At 34.8% G+C, this 13,334-nt stretch overlaps 1 protein-coding gene across 1 annotated transcript in view; it reads right to left on the reverse strand.

The window, feature by feature from the left end:
- Positions 1 to 13,334, reverse strand: part of LOC139138076 (uncharacterized) — a 55,325-nt gene that overhangs the window by 12,943 nt on the left and 29,048 nt on the right. Inside the window, exons 6-7 of the mRNA XM_070706300.1 lie at positions 3,498 to 3,589; positions 2,563 to 2,791 (exon numbers count right to left, since the gene is read on the reverse strand). Coding sequence (XP_070562401.1) covers positions 2,563 to 2,791; positions 3,498 to 3,589 — 321 coding nt within the window. The remainder of the gene's footprint in view (positions 1 to 2,562; positions 2,792 to 3,497; positions 3,590 to 13,334) is intronic.

Consider the following 13,334-nt stretch of genomic DNA (forward strand, 5'->3'; position numbering starts at 1 on the left):
GCATCGCTTTGACCTTGTGAGAAATTTGAATAACCGTAATGGGCACTTTCGTGGTATATGGTCGTACAGGGAACACATTGTGAAACATATGCATTCTCCGACAAAAAATGGAGTACTATTTGATCAAGTATTTCTTGACATATCAGCCTAATTACGAAAATTCATAAAATATTTAAATCAGAAATAAATTGTTTAACACAAAGTGTTGCTAATGCAACACTTTGTGATAAACATCTGTACCAAGTTTCATCAACTTTGCGGCAGTATTTCTTGACATAGCACACTTATTATGAAATGTAATTTAATATGCATTAATGTGCAGTAATTAATTAATTTAATATGCATTATCATTAATTGACATAATACTGCTTAATGTCGTCGCACAGTATTAGGGTACTAACATATTAATATCTGTACCATGTTTCATCAAATTTGGTGCAGTATTTATTGACATAGCACACTATTTAGGAAAGTGCATTAATATATGCAAATAAGCAAATAATTGGCATGATACTGCTTAATGTCTTTACAATTACAATGCTGTCTGCTAAACATCCGTACTGAGTGTCATCGAAATTGCTGTAGTATTTCTAGACATATGACCCTAATAAGAGAAATTCGTCGAATATGCAAATTACCAATTAATTAACAAGCCCCCATTTTAACGTATTTGCACACTATTAGAGCAGTGACAGATCAACATCTGTAAAAGGTGTCGTGAAATTTGCTGCGGAATTTCTACACATATAACCCCTGTTACAAAATTTTAACAAATATGCAAAGTACGAATGTATGGACATGATCCTGCTTAATACTGCACGCAGTTAGAGCTCTGGTTTATCAACATCTTTTCCAAGTCTCATCAAATATGAGCCAGTTATTATGAAAATTCGTTAAATATACAAATTAGCAATTAGTTGACAGAAAAAACTCACAAATGTCTTTGTGTGCTATTAGAGCTTTGTGTGACCAAAATCTGTCCAAAGTTTCATTAAATTTGGTGTAGTCTCTCAAGAAACAGAGCCCTTTTTAAAAAAATAATTATGCAAAATAATTTTGCAAATTAGCGCAATGAATCCTTGTGCCAAGTTGGAAATGAATTGGCTCAGGTATATCTGAGATATCTGAGTGGACAAACGCAAGGATGCATGGACGCACGGATGCACAGATTCAAAACATAAGTCCCCTGGACTTCATCCGCAGGGACTAATAAGGTGTTTGCCGTTGGCCTCTTTAAAAAATCCACACCCTATAATGGCGATGGCCACACCAAGGACCAATATAATTAATTTACAATGATACCATCGTTTCTCTCAGTTAAAAGGCATAACTTGATTGCATGAATATGATTTAGTACTTGTAATTTTTGTCAATCCGTGAGAAAATATTCAACATCAACAGAAGCACGCTTGGTGTTTCTTAATGGTATTCGTACTGCTTAGTGTTGATCAAACAATTTCTTCTATGGATAGGAAAATTAGGGCGAAGAAAAACAAGAACACATGGGTCATCAGGCTAGTTTTTGCTTATAAGCTGTTAACAATAAGCATTTTTTCGGGTTTTGTGTGTTCTTCGGGTTAACTCAATTGAGTCCGACTCCCATATGCTCTATAAAAGTTGATTGAAATGAAAACCAAAATGATGCTATGATTTCATTCATCATTGTATTTGCTTACGGGGGCAAACAATCAACCAATCATCCTCTGTCTAAAATCTTTAAAGGTACAAAAACTCAAATATTTTTTATATTTAACATTTTGATTTTGCATGCTAAAATTCAATTCTGACAAAGTGAAAATGTTCATATTTGCAAAACATTTTTTATATTTGGCTATTTGGATATTGGATATCAATTTTCTACATTGAGTAATAGATTGTCCCTGTGGTCGCCAGACTATATTTTGTTAATATGGAGAAAAGTCCTAACTCTCCAACCGTCCCGTTGATGTTTCGTTTCAGCAAAAGGGATTTTCATTGATTTTTCAATCATATGGATATGCAAACGATCTTCAACAATGAATAACATTAACGATAAACTTATTATAGGGATATGCAATCCTAGTCAGTACAAAGCCATAGCAAAGTTTAGATGAAGGGTAAGGTCAGGTTCAGAACAGCGACGATACGGAACATGGTGCAAGATGTGATCTTTCAAATAGCTCGCAAGATACTTAGCTTCTGAACCTTTACATTTTTTGGTATGTTCATGGTTCAGGGTTAAAATATGTGGGTTAGACTCTCCATAATACTAGACACGGATTATAAAACAATGCATATTTGAATAGCATGCATTCTGGCGTAACGAATCTTTCAACAGGGAGTCCCTGTTATTAAAAATTGCACATTAGAAACAAAGCTCCAATGTTATCTGAACCGAAGTAAGTTCCAACATAAAGTGTAAAAGGTGACGCCCACAAAAGTTCAATGGTGATGAGAGATTGGCAAAAAAAATACCAAATTTCATCTGAAAAGGTATATATACAAATTTTCATATCTGTAATTGTTATCTAATATTTATATTATCAGGTATATAAAGAATAATTGGAAAATTGTCAAACATACCAACTTTGACAGCATCAAGTCGGATTGGTTTTGCGCTCCCTGTGCAGCCAGCAGAATTGCAGGTGTACACATCAATGTTGAGGGACTTCCATCTCGACATATCCTCTAGCACCATCGAGGTATCACTTGTATTTCTTTCGATAACAGTCACATTGCTTTCAGTGTCTTGATACCAGACTTTAGTTTCATATCTAAGTAGTTTACCATGCCAGTACTGACTCTCTGGAACCTGTTCAAATCAGGATGAGCATTTGAAATATTTCGGCATTCGGATTGGGGTAGTTTGACAACTTTGTTAAGTAACAGTAGCCATTACATTTATTCCCCATGAAATATTGATACATACCTGTATATAGATTCTACATAACGACAGTTATCTTTTTAATGTGCAACGGAAAAATACACATGTCTGATATCAAGATCTAATCTCGTCAGATAAGAAAAATCATTATGTCCAAATGTAAGAGATTTTGCCGCTTTAATTTACAAATGAGAACTAAGAAATATATTTCAAAGCTATTAGCTGTGACTTTGGTTGTGACTTTGACGGCAAACAACAAGAAAATACAAAAACAGGATTTCTATACAAGCAGTATTTCCTAGTTAGAACAAACCAGAATCAGGGTATCCATGGGAATATATGCATCGAATGTTAAAGGCATTGCGCTAATGTTTTACCATTCAAGCATTATTGAGCTCATTAGCATATTCAGTTTATCTTATTTATCATTACACAATTTATTTTCCTTATGAAGAAAGACAGGCGATACTTTCTTCTAGTTATGGAAGCAATGGGTACAAAAACCTTACTTTCAATTACCAGCAAAACATTTGAATTAATAAAAATGGTCACAGTTGATTCCACACTGATCTTGGTTTGTCGTTTGGAAAGGGAGATAATTAGGTATTGGACTTAGTTTGTTTGGTTAGCTCACCTCCCATGATATGCTTACATTCCGTTTATTGGGAGAATAATCACAGTCATGAAATTGCCAATCTTCACTCAGCGTCACTCCTTTTACGGGAGCTGAAAAATTCATCATAACACTGGGATTATAATCATGGTTTTAAAATTTTCTTTGAAGTCGTATGTCTTTTTTCATCAGTCTTTAAAATATGTTGTTTACCCTTTGTTCGGGCTCAGTGAGTCATAGTTATGTTGCACATGCATAGCTTTTTGAATACTTTTGAAGATCTTTAATATAACATCGTACAACAAAATTTTACCGGCATAAAATGGTGCCAATAAAAATGCGCTCCCATTTGATCACAATTGATTGATATAGAAGTGACCATTGTTACACATAGTGGTCTATATTTCGACAATCTGCTATTATACAGGTGGAGAGATTGAATAACGGTCAAGACCATACTTAACATGTAAGACTAAACAAAAGTTGATAGTATCAAAGGAAACGTGCATATCTCATTTGAAGGCCTAACAAGCTTAGTAAAAAGGGAAGTTTTTAAATTAGAATTGATTTTCAGGGATTTGACGTTGCTAATTTCAAACTAAAACTATAAAATTCTCTGTAGGACTATTATGATACTAACTTTGTTTCACTGAAAATAAAGTACAAATCGTGGTCTCTCACTGATAAAATATTCTTATAGAATAAGCTAAAGGTAATTGAGTCGCATTGCATCTAAATAAAAGCACATTGGACAAAATAGAACAGGTTTCTGTATGTCGACTGTGTAAAGCTTCACTAAAACAATGAATTATATCAATATTGGACAATAATATTCAGGTATTCATTATTCTCAAAATTACAATTCACTACCTACATTATAAGGCCATAACAAGCTTAGTAAAGAGGAAAGTTTTCAAATTAGAATTGATTTTCAGGGATTTAACTTGCTAATTTCAAACAAAAACTATAAAATTCTCTTTAGGAGAATAAAATAAAGTGCAAATATGAAAATAAAGTGCAAATCGTGTTCTCTCACTGATAAAATATTCTTATAAAATAAGCTAAAGGTAATGGAATTGCATTGCAATAAAACAAAAACACGTTTGACAAATCAGTACAGGGGTTCTGTATGCCGACGTCCCCCGACTGTGTACAGCATCACCAAGATAATGAATTATATCAATAATATTCAGGCATTCATTATTCTCAAAATTACAATTTACCATCCTCATAACATCTATGTAAGTCATTTCGTTTTCATTTTAAGATGTATCTAACACCTGTGAGAACTTGAAAATCATGTTCTGTAGCCCTTTAGCGAGAAATTTATGAGAATGAAATTAAAGTCCGTAGGAACATGCAACTAAACTTTAAAGGAATCGGGTGTCGAGGTCAGAAGACATTTTGTGAACAACAGTGAAGAGGAAAATCGCTGATACACAAAATTAAATTATTGCTTTAAAACGAAAACTCTACATTAAATCTCCATAAGGTATTGCAAAGTAGATATAAAAACCTCTTGACAATTTGTTCTAGAGTTATTTTTAAGTCTGGCCATTTCTTCAGTTTTCAGCCCACATGCACTAAGGGGACTATTTTACTCACTAGAACGAAACGTGACCATCGCAAAAACGTATTTTCAAATAGAATACCAGAAAACATGAGACAACGGTGAAGGTTTTTTTCAGTCTAAGACCTACTTAAATACAGGTAACATGATGTGTCTACACCCACACTTCAAAGTAATATTGTAACAATTGTAAAATGTTATTTTGGATGAAACTTCATCCCCGTTTGTATTACATTAGGCTGCAGTTCTATCGAAATCTAGAAGGCAAAGCATGAGCACCGATGTCTTATTGTAGGGTTCTCTTTCAAAAGACAAGTGCATATTTTCCATCCGTTGATCCAATTCATTGTTATATACTTAAGTTTTATTAAATTGTCGGATATGTGTAGAAAGTAATGGCTTTCAGACAATGTATGGCTTCTCTGATAGGATTCCACGGGAACGTGGGCCAATTACGCCAAGAAATATCAAGGCCACACTGTAAAAATAGCGGACGCCAGACGCGTCTTTACGCGTTCAAAATGTAGATGTCGGTGTTCAAATTTGAACGGCTAGTGTTCATATTGTTAACACTAGTGTTCATATTATTAACAATGATGTTCTAAACCTGAACACGTAGTGTTAACAACCATCTCCTTCAAGTGTTCAAAAACTCAGCATGACAGAAATTTTGCAATACTGTAAAACAATTAACAATCTTTACTGTTTTTTACTCTACTATGGCTATATTAAATTTACTATTGCATCGCTGTTAGGCAAACGTACACGGATTTTGATGTAACGAATTTCACACTAAGTGAAAATTATCTCCGGTCTAAAACTACTGAAAGCATGTTTTTTCTAAAAAAGAAAGTATACAAAATAATTTTACACGTTTATTACGGGTTGAAATTTGGAAATTTGGAAAAGAAAATCAGATAACCACCATGAACGTTTTAATTTTAACATCGGCGTGCAAGAGGCGTTCTACTCCTTAACACTTGGTGTTCAAGTTTGGTGCCTATTCTTATCCCGTCATGCATCAAAACGGAAGTTGCGACATTTTTCTTGTAAACGCACGCTGAAGTCGTGATCGTGCGGAAGCAAGACCAGAAAGGGTAAGTTTTCTCTCCAAAATAGTAAAAGGTGTTGAATTTTGAAGCATCTGTATTATTATCCTTTGAAATTATTTGTGTAGTACTTTGGAATAGCTAAAATACGTGAAGAAACCTTTTTTTTCAGTGGCTTGTATACCATACACTAGTTGTAAATACGCAGCGGTGTTTTGGGCCGTGGCGTATCGATCGCAGTCGGGTCAAGGGTCATCACCGCAAAACTGTGGCGATGACCCTTGACCCGAGCGCGATCGATATGCCACACACCGCCTCGTAATCACAGCTAACACAATCGCATATAAAACATTAGTTAAACATCGCAGAGTGTACACTCTATTGTTTCAGCATATGAGAGTTGGCCTTTCTTTTACTTTTCATCAGTTGATGACAAGAAGAAGCCAATATTTTGTAACAGTATCGAAAAGAGGCACTGTATGCCAAAGTCACCCCTTTTCCTTAACCTAATAAGGCCACCTTGTCTTTCATTTAAAGTCTCATGTCGCCATATTACCTATTGTTGCATTATTTTCAGGATGTGAAAAGTTGGATTTACCTGGTAATCGAAGAGTTATTACAGAAGCTGATGGTATAGAAATTGAAGAAGACGAGTGTAGAGGTAGCTGTCTGGGAACAAGCTTGAAATCTCAGTTCATCTCTAATGTAGATTTAAACTTCAGAGGGTCAGTAACTGAAATTTGATAAGTTTCTGTATCTTTGTTCTGAATTTATCTAAGCTTTGGTAGAACGCTATGATCAACTAAATGTTACTGGAGAATAAGCTTTCAAATACGTGTAGTCTCCCTTATCAGATGCAATGGTGGAATGAAGAATTAAAGCAGAAAGCGACTGAAAATTCAGCGTGAAAAATGTACACTCTGAATTTCTTAATTTTCTGAAATTTTCACTCTGAATTTTCTGTCGCTTTCTGCTTCAATTCTTCATTGCACCCTTGCATCTGATGAAGGAGACTTCACGTCTTTGAAGGCTTATGCTCCAGTAGCATTTAGTTGATCATAGCCTGCTACCAAATCTTAGATTATTTTGTATTGTAGATCAACACGTCTTTTGTTCTCGATTTGTTTCTGTTTTTTAGCTTTGCTTTCAGCGACGCAGAGCTTATCTAATAGGTGAATGTGAGACATCGTCCTCAAATTTTTACATCCCAAGCTTTTCTTCAAAACGGCCAGTACGATTCCTTTAATATTTGGAGTACAGGATTTCAGAGATTACCCTAATCATATATGTTCAAATTATGGTGAAATACGAAAATTTGTATTTTTGAGGCGAATTTTGCTTTTTTTGGCAAAAATCTTCTTCTCTCTTACTGGTGGTTCGACGTCTTCAATATTTGGTAAATATGTCCCTGAGAATGACCTTCGTAAAATTTGTGCTAGTTGTGATGAAAAATTCAAACCTTTATTTTTCATGGCAATTTTTTTTTCGTTTTTGGTCAAAAAATCTTTAAAAATCTTCTTCAAAACTACCTAATGAACAGCTTTGATATTTTTGACACAAATCTCTGCGGATAGCTTTTTCAGATTGTTCAAATTATGCAGAAATATATGCAAATTTGTATTTTTGAGACATAAAAGACATTTCAGATATTTTTAAGACATAGGGAATTATCAGAATGTGATATATTCAAGTTATGATGAAATCTGTAAGTTTTATTTTGGGGTCAATTTTTACCATTTTTGGACAAAAAAATTGTATCTTAAAATTACCCGTCTGGTAGCTTTGATATTTACTACACATGTGTTTTGGGATGATCTCAATTTGACATGTCCAAATCATCGTGAAATCTTCAATTGTGTATTTTTGCAGTGTTTTCTCTGACAAACTTTACAAAGGGCCATGTTTATTTTCCAATTTTACACTAAATAATTGTATTTTAGTCAAGTAATTTTTGTAAATTTTTAGAATAAAATAATTTTACTGAATATCAGTGGTCCGTTATGTTATATCCAGGCTTGAACACCCCCTGAACGCCAAAAGCTAATGTGTTCAACAAGTGCATATCATGTGTTCAATCCTTTAAGACACTTATCGTTGAACGGCGTCCATGCGTTCAAAAAGTGTTACAGCCCTTTGAACGCGTAAATGCGTTCAAATTTTTGAACACATTTCATGTGCTACGTGTGTTCAGATATGGAACACCATGTGTTCAATATAATGTCTGATGAACACATAGTGTTCAAATTCTGCACACGTGAGTTCAAAAATTGAACGTTGGTTGAACACGTAGTGTTAAATTTCTGAACGTCTAGAGGTGTTCAAAAAGTGTCACAAAAAGGCGTTTAATTGGTGTTCTATCCTTTAACACTTAACTTTACAGTGCAGATGGAAGAAAATGAAAACTATCTAGCAAAATTGTGAACGTCAGTGTGAAGGGACGATACCTTGAGCATTGTTTTTTATCGACCTTTAAGTGAATATGGATAGTAAATCGAGGTACTAAATAAAATCTTCTAAAAGTGCCATCCTTTCTACGAAACGTTTCAGTAGAAAAACAACTACAAAGTTGCTTAGCTCATAATCAGATATACACAACGGCTATTTCAAGGATATTTCATGAGAAATTAAAAAGAGTCCAGCTTACCATCACTCTACGTACGTAGCTTAGAGCTTAGTGTGATAAAGTAGCATTTTATTATATAGTACTCGCTGTTTCCAGTCTTCTTTACATCCCTTCATCATTGGAATACCAGCCTTGCCGGCCCCGACACGCTACCACATAACTGACAATATATATATATATATATATATATATATATATATATATATATATATATATATATATATATATATATATATATATATATATATATATATATATTATATATATATATATATATATATATATATATATATATATATATATATATAATATATATATATATATATATACCCCGCAAACGCTGTCAATGCTGGACAAGGCCCTACATCACTGGTAGTGATGCTGTGCCCCGGCCAGCAACAACACTGGCAAATTTAGGAATACCCAACCCACGTCTTTGTGGGTGAAATGAGCCACTAAATGGGTGACCATTTAATGAAAAACTGTAACTGTAAAATACACCAAACAGGCCACTGATTGATGACACACAAACATAGTACAAAACGCGACCTTACAATAACTAACCTACTTATACATGTGATAAAGTTTTAGAGGTGTGATACATCAATTAGGCCACAAAATTGGTGTCCAATAAACTATACACAAACAAATTTCCTTAGTAACCAATTATTAAGATGCTCATAACTGTGTAATACATAAAGTTGGCCACAAAATGGGTGACCAATTAACAGTCTAACAGGGAATTCACCTACATAGGAAACTCATTTAATCTTGTCCTCATCCATACTTGGTAAAATGTGGTGGAAAGGGGAGGAGGAGGGCGTTGTTAAAGTTCAGATGAGGTCCAGCTGCCGAAATATATATATTATATATATATATATTATATATATATATATATATATATATATATATATATATATATATATATATATATATATATATATATATATATATATATATATACCGTACTCTCTGTGCCCAAGTTCAGAGGTTGCCATAAAGCCATTATGGTGATAACTGGGAGGGCACATTGTATACATTTTTGTGTGTATATATATATATATATATATATATATATATATATATATATATATATATATATATATATATATATATATATATATATATATATATATATATATATATATATATGATTTATATATATATATACCCGTAGCCACTTTAGTGTTGATCAAGGCTACTTGATACAGACAGAAACTCTGCTTGTTGAAAGACAAAACAGCCCCTGATATTTAGCATCTAGTATCGAAGTTTGACATATCGACCATTTCGGGACTACTAGAATAAATTGCTTTGTGCCATCGCTCGCCGGGTCTATAGTAGTAGTAGTAATACACTTTATTAAAGAGCGTAATCTGATCACAATGCAGTAATTTCCATTACAGCTCTCCTGAGTAAAGAGGCAAACGTACACAAACAAATCGTCGAAAAAACAAACAACATATGGAATGGGCGAACAGCAGATGTCGAAGACAAAAGAAAAACAGTTTAGGCTAAGTCAGAGCCTTCATTACAATATTTCATTACAAGACAACCATGTAGTTCTGATTTAAACATCAACAACGCTTCACAGTGACGGATAAATGGGGGAATGGAATTCCAAATTTTAGTAGCTCGATACACAAATGACCTATGAGAGTATTTAACATTGGCTGGTATAAACGTTACCATTACTAGAACTACGAATATTGCGGGTAAATATCCGATACAAGCTATATCGAAGATTTTACCGTCTTACAGATCCGGCCAAATCGCAAGTCCCTCCACCCACTGTGGCCAAACCATACAATCTTACGTCTATATCATATAGTCTAGTTGCAGTAAGTATCGATAGGATATTTTTTACCCTTTTCCTGCCAGACAGTAATAACTGTATCACTTCCCCATCAGCCAAGTCAGTAAAAAGCGGTATTGAACCAAAACATGACGTATTTTCACCCACTTGGCTTGGTATGTTATAGCATCTTTTGTCCAAAAAAAATCAACTTTACAGTATTATGTTTTCAACAGCCTTCAAATGTACAGTATTATGTTAAAATACATCGTATGGAATATGTTGTGTTTCATTAATTTTAACCATCTTGACCTGGTGGTGAAATATGGACTTGGCAGGAAAAGGGTTAATATCGCGGTGTTCTCTTGTTGTCCGAGTAACTGTAATACAGCAAAGACATTACCAGACGGCAGACTTTCCATGGCGTGAATATCTCTTTCACATCTTCAAAAATGCTTATGGCAAGTTCTTCAATGGTCACTGGCTCTTGGCTTTCAGCGATAGTGGTATTCTTGCAGTAATTTAAAAGGAACAAACGGTCCTACGACCATTTTTATCACAACTGGAAGTTGTGATATAGAGGTGGTTTCAACCGGTGTTTGATGTCGTCCATTTCCGTAACGACAAAAAGTCAAAAAACTGCTGAACAGACTGCGTTGATATTTGGTACCGATACATAGACTGGTTCCAAGGTTCCAATTCCGAAAAAATTGAGCCAAACGGAGCGGAGGTTATATAGTTTTGGGAAATTTCTAACCCCCTTTTTAACTAATTGATTTTAGGGGTCTTTCATATATGTAGCTTTGGAATGTACACCAATCCTGCATTGTGGACTGTTTTATGAGTTGTGGAACAGAAATGAGGTTTTGATGAATGTTAGAAATATGCAGGATGGCTGATTCAAAGTATAAGAGATTTCTATGCTCTTTTGGGTATCAAAAGCAATAAAAAAAAAACATATTTCATAGTTTAGATTCTCACTTTTGAGATGACCCTAAGCATTTGTTATGTAAACATCCTTGAGTCAATATACAGACTTTGACATTCCTGAGATTAAGTATCCATGACCTCACATGTTACAGTCTTTCACTACCATGGTATGGCCCAAACCCATTGTTATCAATGGTGAGTGTGGACCTGTCTACAGGAAATTGGGGTGAACAGGTTAGACAATGCCATGACAAGTTGCAAGGTAGCACCAGCATAGAGTCCTACGCATGTCCATGTGTTCTCACAGGAAATTACAGGGAAAAAATTATTTGAGAAGTTTCTCTCCTTTAAATAGAAGTATATTACAATTTAAACCTGTCATGGATGGATTGCTCTCAAATGATCTGAAACACAGTTATTGCCCATTAGCAACAAATCTAGAGCAAGATTTATGTAAAGTTCATGAACTTACACAAGGTATTAGACAAAAGATGACCATGACTTTGCTACTTTTCAACATTTATTTCATTCAGATTTCCTCAGCTTAGTGTATAAATTTTGTAATCTTAATTACTGTTAAGTTAGCTTTACTAACTTATTCTAACCTCATTATTCTTACACTACTGTTATACCTTATAACCACAAAATTTCAAGAGATGCATATATGATTGTCACTTAACAAACAATTTACAAATATGTCTTCTGCTGTTTTCTCCATATACATATACATGATTGTCCCTTTTCTCATAAAAATGGGCTTAATCGCAATGTGAAAATAGTCTTTCAGCTGTATGTTGCTCATTGACTTCATGGTCTGTCTAATTAGTCTCCACGGACACCGTCCGGGGGACTTATAGGTTTGGTCATGTCCGTGTGTGCGTGCCTGCGTCCGTGTGTGCATCCGTCCGTCTGTTCACACAGATATCTCAGACATGCCTGGTCAATTTCTATCAAACTTTGCACAAGGATGTACCCTACCCCATACAGATGCACGTCGATTTGGCCATGTTAGAGGACTTTTTAGTTTACACCACCATATACTACCATGTATAAGTCAGCTGTCTATAGAATCCCATGTATAAGGCCAAGTAAAATAAAAATTTAGTTTGTCATCATATTCATATTGCAAAAAGGATTCAGTGACACAGTTTTTAGTCCCCATGGATGAAGTCCAGGGCCTTATAGATTGGGTCATGTCCCTCCGTTCACGCAGATATATAAAATATTTTGACAAAATCTCCCGTGACCTCGGTTACCTTTGACCTCAAATATACATATTTGTCCATAACTCAGTAACCACAAGTGCTACACCCTTCATATATGGTATGATGGGACACCTTATGATGCCACATATTGTACCTCATTAATTATGTGCATATCTATTTTGAGCGAGCCAATAGAGCTAGGTCTGATTTTTGGTATATAGGGATGACTAAGCAATTCAATTTTTTGACAAAATGTCACATGACCTCAGTGACATTTGACCTGAAATATACATATTTGTCCATAACTCAGTAACCACAAGTGCTACACCCTTCATATATGGTATGATGGGACACCGCATGACGCCACATATTGTACCTCATTAATTATGAGTAGTTTCACAATGTGCCAGTTGTGATCAAGTACCATTGGCGCTGTTTTTCAATCTCCCCGAAAAGATAACGTTAAAATAACGACTACTGCCACTAGTAAGAAAGCCCGTAAGGGACATTTTTTGTGAGGAAAAAAACTTATTATTTGTCGTGCGCACGAGATACTATCTTCTGCGCACGTGAAAGTATCAGGTGCGGACCAGATAGTATCTCGTGCGCACCAGATACTTTCTCGTGGCCACGAGATAGTTTCTCGTGCGCACGAGATAGTATCTGGTGCGCACGAGATACTATCT

This window comes from Ptychodera flava, chromosome 8 (genome assembly GCF_041260155.1).
Source record: "Ptychodera flava strain L36383 chromosome 8, AS_Pfla_20210202, whole genome shotgun sequence".
Taxonomy (NCBI): Eukaryota; Metazoa; Hemichordata; class Enteropneusta; family Ptychoderidae; genus Ptychodera; species Ptychodera flava.